Source organism: Cryptomeria japonica, chromosome 3 (genome assembly GCF_030272615.1).
Source record: "Cryptomeria japonica chromosome 3, Sugi_1.0, whole genome shotgun sequence".
NCBI classification, from domain to species: Eukaryota; Viridiplantae; Streptophyta; class Pinopsida; order Cupressales; family Cupressaceae; genus Cryptomeria; species Cryptomeria japonica.
The window spans coordinates 897,881,789-897,899,149 of record NC_081407.1 but is presented as its reverse complement, the minus strand read 5'-3'; the positions used below and the strand labels follow the sequence as shown (position 1 = coordinate 897,899,149).

General features: G+C 39.8%; 1 protein-coding gene across 3 annotated transcripts; it reads right to left on the bottom strand.

Moving 5' to 3' along the window:
• Nucleotides 1-13,698: 13,698 nt before the first annotated feature.
• Nucleotides 13,699-17,038, bottom strand: LOC131066388 (uncharacterized). 3 transcript variants are annotated; one of them, XM_058001145.2, is made up of 3 exons: nucleotides 16,161-16,502; nucleotides 15,974-16,011; nucleotides 13,699-15,318 (listed from the first exon to the last, which is right to left on the bottom strand). In XM_058001145.2, exon 3 carries the CDS (start codon nucleotides 15,188-15,190, stop codon nucleotides 13,910-13,912), a length of 1,281 nt encoding a protein of 426 aa, XP_057857128.2. In that variant the 5' UTR covers nucleotides 15,191-15,318; nucleotides 15,974-16,011; nucleotides 16,161-16,502; the 3' UTR covers nucleotides 13,699-13,909. The 3 variants fall into 3 exon arrangements, with proteins under 3 accessions (XP_057857128.2, XP_057857125.2, XP_057857126.2); XM_058001142.2 differs by lacking the exons at nucleotides 15,974-16,011; nucleotides 16,161-16,502 and adding an exon at nucleotides 16,536-17,038; XM_058001143.2 differs by lacking the exon at nucleotides 15,974-16,011.
• Nucleotides 17,039-17,361: the final 323 nt, after the last annotated feature.

Sequence of the window (17,361 nt, the reverse complement as noted above, 5' to 3'; positions counted from 1 at the left end):
CTTCATCTCTTATGTGCTCTGATTTTATATGATCAAATGATGTTTTTAGTTCTGATAGATCACTCTCTAGGTCTATTTCGTTGTGCCTTGATGCATTGATCAGAACTCTAATTGCTTGAATGATGTTCAAAATGTAATGAATCATCTCCTTTATATAGACATTGGATGCTAAAGGTTGTACTTCTTCATATTATAGGCTGACTTTCTTCTCAAATAAATAAAATCTTTTGCTAAGCGCTTTACATCATTTAAATTGCTAGCCGATTTGACATTAGGATGTCGGCATTTAGGCTTTCAATTGTATAACCTAGTCGGCATTTACCCTCTCATTTGTAGTTTTGTATTTTGGCTAGCAATTTCATTTTGCCCAAGTCAGACTTGATGTGGCGGCTTTTTGAGACTCTTTTGCATTAGCAAGTGTTTTTGATCATCTTATTTCACCAAGGCAAATCGGCTTTTAGGTCTCCATTCGTAGTAGCACATTGATTTGATCAAATTTGAATTGTCTTATTGCTCCTAAGTAAATCGGTCCTCAAGGCTTCATTCGTACTTCGGGCTTTGCAATCTTCAATTGCATCCTTTGTGAGATTCATTATCTTAATTGATTATCTTTCCTTCATTTGCATCACAAGCCTTGATCGGTATTTTCGTGCTCATTTGCATTCCGTTCATACCTCTTTTTTTCTATCAAATTAAAACTGGATGAGGCGGAATTTTGAGGTCCCTTTGTACCAAATTCATTTCAAGTTTCATTCGCATCATCTTCATTTCATCAATCTCAAACTTTATAGGGCGGGAATTTTACCTTCATTTGTACCTCATTGATTTTGTGTTCCATTTGTACCACCTTCATTTTATGAAATCTCAACTTGGAAGGGCAGAAATTTTGCCTCCATTGTACCAAATTCATTACATGTTTCATCCACATCATATTCATTTCTCAATCTCAAACTTGGATGGAGCGGAATTTTGAGGTTTGTTTGCACCAAATTCGTTTCTCATTTCTTTCATACCTACTTCATTTTATTAATCTCAATCCTGATGGGTCGAAATTTTCACCTCCATTTGTACCAAATTCATTATATGTTTCATTTTACTTTGTGAAATCAAGATTTGGAAGGGCGGAAATTTGAGGTCCATTTGTACCAAATTCATTTCGTTTTCTATTTGCACCATTTTCATTTCATGAAACCTCAACTTGGAAGGGCGGAAATTTTGCCTCCATTTGTACCGAATAGATTTGAGCAATCCAAAATTACTCACTTTGTCCCCTCAAACTGGATTGACATTTTTGCATCCATTTGTAGTAGATGATCAACCTTTGATTACCTTTTCCTCATCAAAGTGAATCGGTCTTTTCACTCCCATTCGTACGTAATCTTGATTGATCAACTTTAATTGCCCCTTTGCAATTGATCAAATCGACTTCCAAAGGTTCATCTACAATAATATGGTTGAATTGGTCAACTATAATCACTGAGTTGTCCTTTAGACGAATCGGCCTTAAAGACTTGATTCGCACTAATTGATATACTTGATCAAGTTCGATCCGTTTGTTGCCCCTCATCAAATCGGTTCTTAAGGCTTGGTTTGCACAAAACCAAAGTTTGATGAACACATTACTTATCTCCTCAAGATCTGATTCCTTCATTGCTAATTGGTATCTCTGCCCTCATTTGTATGAGCAGGTTGGATCTTTTGGTCACTTTGCAGCAACTTATTCAAATCGATCTTAAGGACTTCATTGATGTAATCTGAAATGTGCATCCTGTTGTTTCTATTTACTTCTGCAATGTTGAAATCATTCTCTGCCCTTGGAATTTGCCTTAAGCCATGTTCTGATTTGGTTTTGATCTTTAATATCTTAGGCCTGATTACTTGTTTTCTCAGACTTGAAACCCTTACTCAAAGTTTGATTTACGTGCCTTTTCACTTAATTTTCACTTCCTAAGTCTGGTTTTAATCTCCTGTAGGTTTGATCTTACATCTTCCAGGTCTGATTTGATTGCTTGTAGGCCTAAGTTTAGCATTGCAGGTCGGATTTTGTATCTCCTCAAGGTCTGATTGCTACACTTACTTCTGATTCTGAGCATTGATCTCTTCCAGATCTGTTTGACATATTTGGAAACCTGTTTTTAGATTTACCTTGGTCTTAATTTCTACTTCTGATTCACCTTATTTCAAATATGAATTTGCACCATTGTATTGTTATTTGCTTTTGCTCTTTTATAAGCTGATTCTCAATTTTCTTGTCTAAGTGACATGTCTTTTCTTTCAAAGGCCAGCTTCCTACTTCTTTAGAGCTACAGCTTGCCTCATGGTTCAACGTGGATTGAAGGGGCTTAGGCATGAGCTGGGGATGGTGAGGTGGATGCTCTCCTTTTTGTTTGTTTCTTTTTTTGTTGTCTTAAAAACTTTTTCTTCCATCTTTAGAGTTTGGTGGGGCCCAAGCAATGTGTGGCAAGGAAGGATGAAGATATGTGGAAGGAAAGGTGCCACGTGAGAAACGGAAGGAGAGAATGTTGGGGGAAAGGGAGACATTAGGGATATGGATGTGGGGGATGTAAGGAAGGGTAGGACATACCGTGGGGTAAGGTAGATTTAGAATGTTTGGGGAGTGAAGTGGAATGAGAGGTATAAGGGGGTAGTGCAGGGAGTTAGGATAGGATAGGGGTAGGGGTTAGGGAGGTAAGGGAGTGTAGGTAATGTAGGAGAAGGGATGGAATAGAAGGTAAGCTTAGGGAAATAAGGGAAAGGCTATGGGGTGCGGGTTAGGATAGGTAAGTTTAGGGGTGTGAGGTATAGGTTAGAAAATGTAGGGAGTGGAGGGTATGAGGTATTTAGGGAAGGGAAGTTAGGAAATGGAAGGAGATGGGAGTGAAGGGTAGGAAGTAGAAGGTGTAGATTAGGATGGAGGGGGAAAGGTAGATGGAAGATAGGATGGTAGATGGGAAGTAGAAGATATGGTGAATGGAAGATGAGAGGTATAAGGTTTGGAATAAAAGTAGGTAATGGGGTGAGATGGAAGGAAGGGTGTAGGGATAAAATTATGGGAGGTGAGGTGGAAAGGATGAATGATGGAGAGGTAGTGAAAGGAGATGGGAGAGAAGCGATCAAGCTTGGGCATCCACTAGTAGTGCTGGAAAGGCAGGTCGGAAGCTTTGGACGGCAAAGGAAGTGTTGTACCTCACTTTATCTTAAAGAGGGAGACTTGACTAGTTCCTGAGCTACTACAAATAAAAGACTAATAGCAAAGACTTGACAACTACTAACAACTAAGCTAAGACAACTAACCTAGAAAGCGAAAAAGTGGGGGTCCCCATTTGCAATGGGGAGATGTGTGAAAACGTCACAACATTATCTGTTGAATGAAAATTGAAATTTGCAGGCACACATTACTATAAATTTTTAGCTTTGAATGAATGGAGCTATAAAGCCCTGGTTCTACAAATTTCAATACTTTAGGGTAGAATCTTTGTATTCTATTCAATGATATTTTTGTCGAAACCCCCTCTTTTACCCTTAGAGCTTTCTAGTTAAAAGCTCCGCCTTTATTGCTTTCTGGTAAAAAGCACACCTCAAAAAGAACCAAATTATATCATAAGAGGGAGTTGTACCTCTAAAATTCAGAGGAAAGTTGTTAATCTGATGGCAAGTTCTCCACTTGTTAGTTTATAGTTTGTCTTTTACCTTGGGCAATGATGAGTCATCTTTGAGTTATTTTAGAGAGGCAAATTCGTTAACAAAAATAAAAAGTGTCCAAATGATAAAAAGCAAACACGTGGAGAACATTATAAAGAGAAACATTTCGCATGAGTTTAATAAAGGCACTGATTAAAAGGCTTACTTTACACGAAGAGGGCACTTACAGACCAAGTTCAATTCATTTTTGGTCACAAGTGCATCTAACCAAGGCAAGGTCAGCAAGCTTGGCGTCCGGGGTTATATCACAAATCTCTAGAGTGCAGCCCATACGGACCAAATACAGCAAAATTGGGGAAGGAAAAGTAGGTCATACGGTCAAGGAGGAAGGGTGACGTATAGCAAGGTGAGAATAAAGGACAAAGGAAGCATTAACCCACACGAGGATTCAGTTGCCAAGCAATACATCGAAAAAATAATTCTTGGTTGTATGCAGAGGAGGCAGTCGAGCCGTACGAACTTGTCAATCCGTATGAGGGTAAGACAACTAAGCCATACAATGAAGTAAATGTATTGGTGTAACTAAATATTCATCATGGATATTATTACTCTTTACTTAAGTTCACTTAGGATAATGCATCTCTTCGTAGTTTGGATATGAGACACTTAAGGAAGTGTGCACATAGGGATATAACTTGTAGGAGAAATTCCACCTTTTGTGGTCTTATTTTGCTGTTACACTCCACATTCGGTGGGTCATCCACCTCTTGTAGAATATTATATTATTTCTCCTACCTACCCCTAGTATTTCTTACCTACCCTTGTTTCTCATTAAGCCACATGTCATGATTGTGTGCTCGTATATCCATATGGCCTTGCCTATATAAGCAGGCTCATATTCATTGTATTGGTTAATCCAGTTGATCACTTGTATATTGATGAGAATACAATTTGTTCTTGTCATTCTATTGTCTCTCTTTATGCTTTTCATTATGCCCTTGATCTTGGCAAAATCTCACATGGTATCAGAGCTATTGAGGCTTCATTGATTGGTTTTGGGAGACATCTTGGAAGGCTTCTATTTTCGGATCTGAGATATTGCGCGTTTTGGAGGCATCCCAGAGAATTTTCGACCTCACCATTGCGTCCGGGAAGCCGTTTCCATAAACATCGAGTATAAACTCGACCTATTTTGGCGAAAGTCGAATTTTGGGTGTTGGAGAAATTTTTGCCCAATGCGAGTGGTACGGTACGGAATTTTCGGATTTTTTCAAAAAAGGGTCCGTACCTTCTACCCAGTCAGCCTGATCCAAGAGTGCAACGGCCATTTTGATGGTCAGACGGTCGTCAAATTTAGCACAGTGTTTTGTTGACATTAGCATTTTTGAAAATTTTAGACCCCTCTTGGTTGAGCAGTTTGGATTTTTGGGTCAACTTTGGAGGCTCATAACTTGCTCAATTTTGCTCCTTTTTGGGTGCAATTTTTTTTTATTTGAGCTAATTTTTCGTGCTCTTCGCAGTGGTGTGATTATTTTCTGATTTTGGTGCACAGGTTTTTCGAAATTTTTGGATTCTCTCAGTTTTACCTGTCCAATCCTCAATTTTGCAACTTCAAAGGCTTCGTTTGAGCTCATACGACCTCCTTTTCAGGTGCCGTTTTTTTTAAGTGCATATTTTTTCGTCTACTTCCATAATCTATGATCAGTTTTCAGAGATTTTGAGTGGATATTGTACTTTTAGATATTGGTTTTTTTGACCTATTTGGTACTTGTAATTTGCTTGGATCTTAGTTTAGATCTCTTGCATTATCAGTTTGAGTTTCCTTTGGCCTCATTGAGGCAGTTGTAAAGTTGAAATCAGAAGTCCACTTTGCCATTTTTTGCAAGTGGCCCATTGTACACACACTAAGTATAAAGTGTCAAATCATCATTTTGGGGGGGTTCTTTGATTGAGTGAATTTGGGGGGGCGTCTTGTGTTATTGTGCCTCTCTTTCCTTGTGCTCTTTCATTTTTGTTGAAATGAGTCCTCATAAATTTCCACCTTTAACTCCACATAATTATGCATCTTGGAAAATTAACGTATGGAGCAAATTAATGGAAAAAGGTCTCACGCATTACATAAGATGGAACAATAGCAGCACCACCTGATCCTAAGGCTGATCCTAATGCTCAGTTAGAATGGCTCACCAAGAATTGCATGGCTCTTGGAACTTTGCGTAAGTATGTATCAGATGACCTCATTTTTCACATTGAAAAGTGTACTACAATTAAAGAGGCTTGGGATATGTTTCAGAAATTGTATGGTCAAGTTGATGAAATCAGAGGTTACAAGATTGACAATGAGCTCACCAACTTGGATCCCAAGAGTTTTGATACAATCCAAGATTATGTCACCAAAGCAAATGAGCTAAGAGCAAAGCTTAAGGATTGTGGAATTGACAAAAGGATGCTCAGTTGATATTCAACTTGTTGGACAAGCTTGCACCAGAATATGTAGCATTTGTTTCAAGCTTCCAAACTCATCGTTTGACAGTGGGGAGTTCCTACATTATGCCTTCATTTGATGCTTTCACAAAAATGTTGATATTGGAACAATCTAAGTTGTTGAACATGGGGCTTCTCAAGTCTTCAAAGTCCACGGCTTTGATGGCTAATCAAGGGAGTCAAGGCAAAGATTCCAACAAGAAGAAGAAGCAATCTAAGTCAAAGCCACAACAGGAAACTGGACAATCATCCTCTCCATCACAAGGCGATTTTTCATCCTCTTCCAAGAAGGGGACTCCACCTAAGAAGGATAAACCAACTTGTGCATATTGCAAGAAGCATGGTCATGATGAGTATCGATGCCACACCAAGCAAGTTGATGAGTTGATAAATCTTCTTAAGAAAAACAACAACAACTTGCCATCCGCCTACACAAAGAAGGATTCATCTCCTTCCTCTTCCTCACAGTCTAAGGGAAAAGGGCAAGCATTTGTGGCTACAACAGGTTCTTCACGGCTGTGGATACTTGACTCAGGTGCCTCTTATCACATGGGTTCTACAAAGGAGCAGTTTTCTTCATTGGAGCCATCAAAAGTACCTCACATTTACATAGGTGATGATACACAAGTTGAGGTTGAAGGGAAAGGTTCAATTGACATGGATGATGGAACATTTGAGAATGTTCTTTATGTTCCTAACTTGTCTACCAACCTTCTCTCTATCTACCAAATCACTAACTATGGGAATGGGAAAAAGGTTGAGTTTACACCTAATTCAGTTGTGGTAAAAGAACTTGATGATGATGCCTTGGTAGCAATGGGACAAGTCAATGACAACTCAAGGCTTTATTCATTCTCCCACTTTGTGCCAAGTTCTCCTTCTAGGGCTTTGCTTACTCATTCAAATTCAGAAAGTAAGCTATGGCATGAGCGGTTTGGTCACCTCAACTACCGCTATCTTCAGCAGCTCAGCACTAAAGACATGGTCATGGGTCTACCTCGAATCAGTTTTTCAGAGGGTGTATGTTCAGGTTGTTCCATGGGCAAGCATCCCGAGGAGAAGTTTGATAAGGGGAAATCTTGGAGAGCTTTGGAAGTTCTTCAACTTGTTCACAGCGATGTAGCAAGTCCATTTCCAACACCTTCATTTAGTAAGGCCCGCTATGTCCTCACCTTCATTGATGACTACTCCCGCTTCACTTGGGTCGACTTTCTTATTCATAAGAGTGAAGTATTTGACAGATTTCAGGACTTCAAGACTCGTGTGGAGAAGCAATTCGGGAAAGTGGTCAAGATTTGTCATACAGATAATGGAAGGGAATATGTGAACAAAAGACTTGAAGATTTTTTGTACATTTGAGGGGATTGATCTTCAGCATTTTGTTGCATACACTCCACAGCAGAATGGAGTTGCAGAGCGCAAGAATAGAACTCTCAAGGAAATGGCTAGCTGTATGATACATGCACGTTCTCTTGATCCCGCCTTTTGGGCAGAGGCTATCAGTTGTGCCACACACATCCAGAATCGGGTTCCTCACAAAGCTTTGCAAGGTATTACTCCTTCTGAGGCTTGGGCTGGTAGGAAACCGATTGTGAGACATTTCAGAGTCTTTGGGTGTCCAGCATGGGCTCGCATACCTCGATAGAAACGCAAGGCATTGGAACCTCGGAGTAGGCCTTGCATATTTGTTGGATATCCTGAGGATGTTAAGGCATATAGATTGATGGATCCTGAGACACATGAGGTGTTTATTGAGAGGAGTGTTCACTTTGAGGAAAGCTCTCCTAGCTTAGCCTCTATACCTCCTCCACCTTCCTCCATTGTGGATGGTGATGCCAGTGATTCAGATGATGAGACTCCTTCAACTCCGACTCGCAGGGTTACACCTCTGCAGGATCCACTTGCAATTGAGGAGCCTCGCTCTCCACCTCCACCTAGACCTCGTTGGGCTCGACAGACACTTGAGTCAGCGGGTTCTCTTGTTGGGGATCCTTCTGATACATGGAGGACTCGATCACAGCATCAGGATCTTCCACATGCATTCATTGCTACCACTTCCAATCCGCAAACATTTCGGGAAGCATCAGGGGTTCCTGAGTGGGAGCAAGCTATGGAGGAAGAGTATAGTTCCTTAATGAGGGAACAACACATGGGAGTTAGTCCCTCTCCCTAAGGGGAGAAAGATGGTTCGATGTAAGTGGATCTATCGAACCAAGTTTGTCGTGGATGGTAGTGTGGATAAGTATAAGGCTCGGCTTGTTGCGAAAGGTTTCTCTCAGGTTCCAGGTGTTGACTATACTGAGACCTTTGCGCCCGTAGCCAAGATGAACTCCATTCGCTTGACACTTGCTATTGTTGCAGCTCATGGTTGGACTGTACGTCAGATGGATGTAAAGAGTGCTTATCTTCATGGGGATCTTGATGAGGAGATTTATATGGAGCAGCCACAGGGTTTCATCCAGGATACTTCCTTGGTTTGCAGACTAAGGAAATCTCTCTATGGCCTTAAGCAGGCCCCCAAGGCTTGGTACGCCAAGATGGATTCCTTTCTTCTCTCCGGAGGGATCACCAAGTGTCATTCCGATCCAAATGTCTACATTTTGCGACAAGATGACTCACACTTGATACTTATGCTCTATGTTGATGATTTGATCATTACAAGGAACACCGCATCCATTATTAGCAGGGTCAAATCTGCTTTGCATGACAGATTTGCTATGACTGACTTGGGTCTTTTGCACTATTTTCTCGGGAAGAGATTTCACAATCATCTTCCAGGATCACTCTTTTGCAACCCAAGTATGCTCTTGATCTTCTTGCACGCTTTCATATGGTTGATTGTAAGCCTGCCCCGACTCCCTTTCTTTCAAGAGTCAAGCTTGAGGCTCAGTGCTCTTCTCCACCAGTTGATGCCACATTGTATCGTCAACTTATGGGTAGTCTCATCTACTTGACTCACACACGCCCTGATATTTCATTTGCGGTTGGCATGGTTTCCCGCTTCATGCAAGAACCACATGAGCTTCATTGGAAAGCCACCAAACGCATCCTTCATTACATCCAGGGTACACATCACTATGGGATTCACTATGCAGCAGGCACAAGACTTCGCTTGGTTGGTTACACAGACTCCGATTGGGCTAGCGATCTTGATGATCGTAAGTCTACTTCAAGTTACAACTTTCACCTTGGTTTGGGCCCCATTTGTTGGCAGAGCAAGAAGCAGCATGCTATTGCTCTCTCTTCGACTGAGGTTGAGTATCGAGGAGTTGTTAATGCAACGACTGAGACCATTTGGCTTCAGCAGATTCTCACAGAGCTTGGGTTCACCACTCCACGGCCGACAGTTCTACATTGTGACAATCAGAGTGCCATTGCAATCTCGAAGAACCTGGTCCAGCACCAGCGGACCAAACACATCAAGATCCATATGTACTACATCCGAGAGCTGATTCAGGAGTAGGTCATTGATTTGCAGTATTGTCCTACAGCGGAGCAGGTTGCTGACATCTTTACCAAACCTTTCACCGAGAGTAAGTTCCAACAGTTGCGAACTCTCTTGGGGGTGCTGGATGTCTCATTAGGGGGGGTCAGCTGACTTCTCCTTCCTCTCTTATGGGGGGGACTTTTTCCTCTTTGAGGTTTTGTCCTCCTTTGAGAGTCTTTTGTACATTCATCTCTTTTTTGGGGAGGAGTTTTTTCCCACTGGGTTTTCTCCCTTTCTTTGTTTGTGAGAGATTGCATTGCATAGTTTTTCTTGCATTTGCATATTGTACATGGGTACCTATCATAGCCTCGTAGCCGGGACCCATCTTGCATTGTTGACTTGAGTCTTCATTCCCCTAAGTGTTGGTGTAACTAAATATTCATCATGGATATTATTACACTTTACTTAAGTTAACTTAGGATAATGCATCTCTTCGTAGTTTGGATATGAGACACTTCGAGAAGTGTGCACATAGGGATATAGCTTGTAGGAGAAATTCCACCTTTTGTGGTCTTATTTTGCTGTTACACTCCACATTCGGTGGGGTCATCCACCTCTTGTGGAATATTATATTATTTCTCCTACCTACCCCTAGTATTTCTTACCTACCCTTGATTCTCATTGAGCCACATGTCATGATTGTGTACTCGTATATCCATATGACCTTGCCCATATAAGCAGGCTCATATTCATTGTATTGGTTGATCCAATTGATCCTTTGTATATTGATGAGAATACAGTTTGTTCTTGTCATTCTATTGTCTCTCTTTATGCTTTTCATTGTGCCCTTGATCTTGGCAAAATCTCACAAAATGCATTGTACAGAGCACCAACGAGCAAATTGTACATTGAAAGAGATGAATCGAAGTCTCACATGCAAGAAGATTAAGTGCCAGGTGAGTCGTTGTACGTTGAAAGTGATGAAGTGAAGCTATACGTGGAAGATGAAGTGCCAGGTGAGCCGTACGGAAGAAAGAGAAGGTCGTACGTGGAGTGTTGGATTATTTGTCATTGATGTCTAAGGATGAGTTGTATCTGTTTATGAATTTCAGTTGAGCAGTCTTCTTGTCTACTTGTTTGAGCAGCTTGAGCTGCTTGAGTTGCCTGCCTGGCTGCTTGAGGTGGTTGCCTGCCTGTTTGAGCTAGTTGTTTGCTAGCTTGAGGTGCTTGGGTGTATGGTTGAGATGTTTGCTTGACTACTTGTGCAGTGTGCGTGTTTCCATCAGCTTCTTGTGTGCCTACCTGTCTATTGTCAGCTACTTACTTGTCCTGGACTTATGACAAAATCAGACTTCTCTGCCATGTCACAAGTTGAATCTTCCACATGCCTTGTCAGCTTCTAGTTGAATTATATCCACGTATATGGAAGAATTTTTTTTAATGCTACCGTTACCTATTCAGTCGATTTTGAAGTAGTGGGCAGTCAAGATTATTAGCTCTGGCTAAAGTCATGTTTTGATATACGTATCCAGATTTTTTTAAGACATGGCAGCAAGAAATCCAATATCATGTTGTTTGCGTCTGAAATCAGTGAGTTATGTTTTCACAGTTTCACATGAGGAGATGCCGACTTTGTTAAGGCTGTAGCACGATCTTTTTTAATCGATCACAAGTTTTTTTGGGTATCTGGACTGCGTTTTCATTATTGCAAGAATATCGGGCTTAATGGGATGGCAGAAATGAAGATGTGTGGAATAGTAACGTATTGTAACGTTTTTTAAAAACGAATCAATTTTTACATGTTTCCAGAGGCTATCGTGGTGGGCTGAATTTATAATATGTGCATTTTTGGTGGCCGAGTTGTGCGGTTCGAGTCATTCTTTTTAGCGTTGAAGTCTACGGGCTCGTATTTTTTAAAAAAAGAAGTGACTGGGTATGGTTGCGGCATAGAAAAGAATACTATACGCAAATTCTAAAAAATATTGAAGGAGCTAGGAGAAATGAGGGGTAAGAGATTTGTGCGGTGTGACTGTAACTATTTTGGGAAGCAAGTTTGGTAGACATCTATGCAAAGTTCGTGCATATCAAAAGAACAGAAGATATTGATCACTGGATATAAGCTTCGAGTTCTTTTGTAAAGCAATATACAGATTTTCTGAGCTGGAAAGTTAGCATAAGTATTCCAATATCAAGTGTTCTATGTGAAAGGGAATTATTCTGATTTTCCTGAAAGTTGTGAATATTGTCTTTCCAAGATTCAAAGTTTGAATTGCTCTGTCTTAAGCAAAATACATTTCTGAGTCGTGTATCTGAGGTGAAGTCTGTTGTAGCCTTGAATAAGTCAGAGGGAAGTTTTAAAAATTGAAAATTAGAAATATAACGAATATAAAGTTGGTACTTGAGCTAAGGTCGGTGCCTCAGTATACTGGAGTTGGCGCTTCAGTTCTTCAAAGTTGGTGCTTTGTGATTGTAATCTAGGTTGGTGCCCATTTGTTGAGATTAATAAGAGCTTGTTTATGTCGTGGTTTTTTACCCGAAAGGGTTTTCCACGAGAAATTCTAGTGTCCAACTCTCTCTGTTTATTTCTCTTATTTTATGTCTGTTTTTGTGGTTTTAAAGTTTAAAAATCTGCAATACTGATCCACCCCCAGCCTCCTCCCACCCCCTCAGTATTGCCTGTGTGCTCTTCAAGGAGTACACCATACGGGAAAGTAGGGAGGAGGCTATGCAAAGAGAAAATAACCAAACCGTACATGAATTCCAAGCCACACATGAGAAAAAGTTGCAAGATATATGTGGAGGTGCCACCTGGGCCGTACGGGATAGACCCTACCAAACAACACTTGGTAACAACTTTTGGTCCGTACATTGTACAGTCATCTCAATGCCATCCTTCCGTATGACTTAAGCATATAGTGGACTGACATGTCGTCTTGAAATCTCACTAGAGAGTATGACTTGATCATAATTTTGACAAGAAATCTCTATTTTCTGGCTTCTTCAACATTATTCTTGGCATCTTAAAAAGTCATGAAAATGAGGTGCACTATAGACCCCGCGAGGGGTGCTTCCCCCAAACCCCCATTTGATTTTTCAAGTACACTATCACTTTGAGTTTGCACAATACAGGTCATTGTCTGCATACTTGTCATTAGTTTTCCCAAATATTACTTGATATTAATTGTCGTTTGCAAGACGACTTTTTCTTTTGGGAGTATGATATAGGCAACATACAATGCCTGTTGTTATGGTTATCTGGCAATGTATTAACTGTCCAAATTAAGTTTGTTGTCACTCTCGGGTAGTTATATGTGTCGGTCAGTTGACGGTCGTGTTCCTCTTGACCATCGTTGGGTCCTTTAAATATGTTGTGTACCGTCAAGGAAGGTAGTATGATAGAGTTGGGTCAACTGTAACCCTTGGTTGACCATCTCTGGTCTTCTTCTCTATATAATAATTTCATGTGTGAATAAAGATATATTTTACTCCTACATCTGGTATGCATTGGCATTTTTTTTTTTACTTCCTGTATTTAATTTATCAGATATAGCAGTAAACAGCATCCAACCATTCCCAAGACATCTAGAATGTAAGACCTAGGATCTCGACTTGTTTTCCGCCAAGATTTTTATGCATATTTTTTCTACTTCCTTTTCCTCCAGAATTCTACTACCATTGTGAAGGAGCAACTATGCCAACAATGAAGTCACGAACTTGAAAAGGATCATTTATGAAGGTTGTACAACTTGGTCTGCATATCAAACTCAGACAACAATGAAGTCAAAGTAAAGATGTAAAATTTAAAATTCAACCATATATTTTTTCTCTTTTTTAGAAAATCAAATAAACCTTGCGACTATGGTTTAATAGGGTAGGATGTTGGGATTGATGAGCATCTAATGCGTCCACCTACACAGCTCAACTCTAAAAATGCCTTTGAGGCCTTTTTCTTTCATAATATATATTAAAACAAAAACTCCCTTAAGAAGTTCTTGATCAAGACTATTTCAAGTAACAAACCTTAACACAATAAATGGAATAGACATATACCAAGAAGAAATTGAACCTCCCAAAAAAAGTTTTACGGACCTAATACATCTCGTTTGGTGCTCAAGTAATGATGGCAGTATCAACAAACTAATATATAAGGAAATAAATGATAATAGAAAAGAGAAATATATATTAAACTGCCATAAATCGCAGAGGTAGAAATGTCCATACTCACATAGAAGAAAGCATTGTCATTCAAAAATGAAACCATGGTTTATTACAGGATAATGAAGACATCTGTTTTACCCACCATTCATAGCTTCAGTATTCAATGGGGGAACTAAAGCCTTCCTGCAGTGAATCAAATTATACTGTAAAACTCTTTCCAAGTTGCTGAATTGAAGTATATATTTTACGCCGAGAGCCAACAGCATTAATCCCCATCTCTTTAAGATCATCAAAGGTGAGAAAATGCAAGACATCCATGTCAACCTCGTGCATCTCAAAAATTTGGGCATATCTACCAAGTCCAATCCCATTCAACCATGCTTTTACACCATTTCCCAAGCTGCCGGTCCCATGTCTTCCACTGCTAGGAATATCCTTCACATTAGTTTCAGCTTCCAATTCCATGATCATAACACCATTTGTGCTGTGCCTGGGCCCAGTCAGCTTTTCTGCATTAATCATAGCCCAAGTTTCTCCCAATTTGGCCTGCCCTATTTGCCCTGATACTGATTCATCCCTTTCATTCTGGCATGCCTCTTTCACAATTTGCTGACCATGAGATAGACCCACACTCACAACCCTCCCCTCCAATGAGGCTTCTTGAACTGCTAAACGTTTCTCCTTCATATCTCCAGGGCTATCAGAAGTTTCAAGATCAGAATGCCTGAAACCCTCAGGAGTATAGATATCATATGAAGCGTTAGATAAAGGTTCCCCAAAGCCATCCTCCCTTGACCCTTCATCATTCTCATCATTAGCTCTTGACGCAGATTTCTGTTGCCGATTCTGCAAACTTTTTGCATGTTTTTTATTAAAAAATGCAAGAGAGTGGAAAAGGGAGGGTTCAGGTTTGACATATGTACTCTCGCCCCCCTTTCCAACTGCTGATGAAATTCTCGTCCTTACTGCCTTCCTAATGCTCCCATGCCGGGCCCTTTTACTTGCAGCCCTAAAATCTAACTGCACTTTCCTACTAGCAACATCCACAACCCCCTGCAACACCATCGTCTGATCCTCCTCCCTAGCCAATAATGAGTTTGGACTCTCCTGCCTCTGGAGCTCGATTGCACTTTCAAGCTGCTCATGCGAATAACGATTTTCATTACCTGAATGCTGTTTTTTTAACAACTTATTGCTAGAACCTAGTCCTCCTGAAACTACAACCTCCGTGCTCTGTTTTGAAAGCCCACAAGGGAGTTGAAGCAATGAGCCCTTGGGATGACCTTCCTGTGCACCTTTCATTTGCTTTTCCTCCCACTTTCCCTTCCTTTTCCTAAAGGATGCCAAAGTTTGGTAGTCACCTATTTCGCCAAGCCTAACGCTAGGTCTCCTCTGCCTCTTAGAGTTCATACTCGTAATCCTGTCTTGTGAACCCCCACTGGTGAGAGGCCCTGCTGAAAGTGCATGCCAATCACCCATCTAGCCTCTCAAGCCTTTCAACAGCTTTAGGTATCAACGCAAATCGGTGCACAGAATTGAACGGACTGAAGCTTTCCCCTAGTTTCAGTAGTGACCCAGTCTTTTCCACAAGTTTTACTTTGAAAAACCTGAAAGTAAATATCAAAAGAATGATCACTGACACCACTCGGAACAAAGACAAAAGTTTTTGAAGAGGAGTATGAACCTCGATTTACCCTTAATTGGAGAATCTCATCTACCATATACAACTAGCTGAAAAAGAAAACCATTGCAAAGCTAAAAGCAATCCACATGAACTTGTAAAACTGGTTTTAAAAAAACCCATTTGCCTTGTTTGGGGGAAAAGAGCCGTAAAATATGCAAGATAAAACATAAGTTTCTTTTAAAATACAGGCAATCAGAACCTAACATATGAAATCTTAGAAAAGAAGGAAAAATTTGCAGAATTCACTTCTAAATAGCTTACCCATAGAGACAATATACTGAAAAAGTCATATACCTAGATACCATTGTAACCTAAAGGATCATCTCATCAATTTACACCCAAAACAGTCCAGAGTACTTGCACAGACTTTAATGAACACCCAAGTGTGCTCAAGGACTTTTCACGAATTTTAAAACACAGCCGACTCAGTTCAAGCATCTTCAATACAATATAAATTTGTAAAATATGCAAAGACAAAACAAAACTTCTTTGGATTACAGAATTCATAACCTAATATTTGACATATCAGATCAAGACAATCAAACAAAACTCACAGAATTCATTTTAAAACAGCTTACCATAGAAATAATCTTCTAAACAAATCGTACAACAAAATCTGCAACACAATGTAGATATGTAAAATATGCAAAAATAAAAGCATAAATTTCTTTGGAATTACAGAAAATTGTAATGTAAAACATGATCTTAGGTCAAGCCTCGAGATAATCAAACAAAACTTACACAATTCAATTAAAAACAGCTTACCCAACGAAACAAAACAATTTCTTTACAAGTTGTATAACTTGATAATAATCTAGCCTACAGGATCATCAAATCAGTTTACACCCAAAACAATCCAGAGCTCTTTCACAGGCTGTAACGGACACCCAAATTAGTTGAAGGCTTTCCCACAAGTTTTAATAAGCACCCAACTCAATCCAAGCACTCCTCTGCCCACCCAATTCAATATATCCAATACAATGCAGAACAAAATGATGCCCATGTTTCCTCAGCCCAAACTCCTAAAAACTCAAATGATAGCCCAAAGAAAGAAACCCATAAAGAAAAAGAAAAACTCCCAAAACACATTCAAAACTTTTCTTAATACAGAAAAGCTCAAACTTATAGGAGGACACTTACTGTTTACGGTACGAGGATAAACGCCAGCATATTCAGATGGCAATCTTGAAAAGCAATGAATTACTTAAACTACACTATCGCAGGCTGCAGCTGGCATTCTGCACAGTTATTTATGCTGTGTTGTCATGAATATCAGATATCATAGCCGCCCCCATAAAGCACATTGGTTCCATAGCTACTACATATAGAGTCCCTGACATCTCAAGATATCTTTTTCAAATGATTTTTTTTTTAGTAGGTACGTACGTCCTCAAGTTTCATTTTGCAAACGAGTTCCATGAGACTTGAGAACTAACAGAAAGTCTTATCATGCTAATTTCTGCAGTCTTTCAATCCTCGTAGGTTTTTCCCACACAAAATGGGCAAACAAAATATATCACCCACCAAGGATTCATCAGAAGGTTCATGTGGGTGGGAAAAATGGACTTCGTAACTACATTTGTTGGGTATAATAGCGACAAAGCTCGTATAGAATGATACATATATTTTAATTGTTTCTTGAAAGTTAAGTTACACATAAACCATACTGAATCATTGGCTTTTATCTTCTTTTTTTAAACATAGATGCAACACCGCCTCAAACACAAGTCGCCGCCTCCAATCAAGCCCTTGAACCCTCCATGCGAGCTCCAAGTCGCCTCCTTTTGAGCTGGTCAAAGGTTTTTTTGGTTTTTTTCCTCTTGGATAATAACTCTAAAGTTGCTTTTGGAGGAGACACAATTTTTAAATTATTCTTTTAATGTTTTGAAAAGGATAAATGTATATTTAGAGGAGAAAAAGAATATAATTTTATCATTATTATTATGGGATATGTTTATGACAAATA

Bases quoted from the DNA above. Each gene is read 5' to 3' on its own strand.
- LOC131066388 (XM_058001142.2), bottom strand. From the start codon at position 15,190: ATGGGTGATTGGCATGCACTTTCAGCAGGGCCTCTCACCAGTGGGGGT.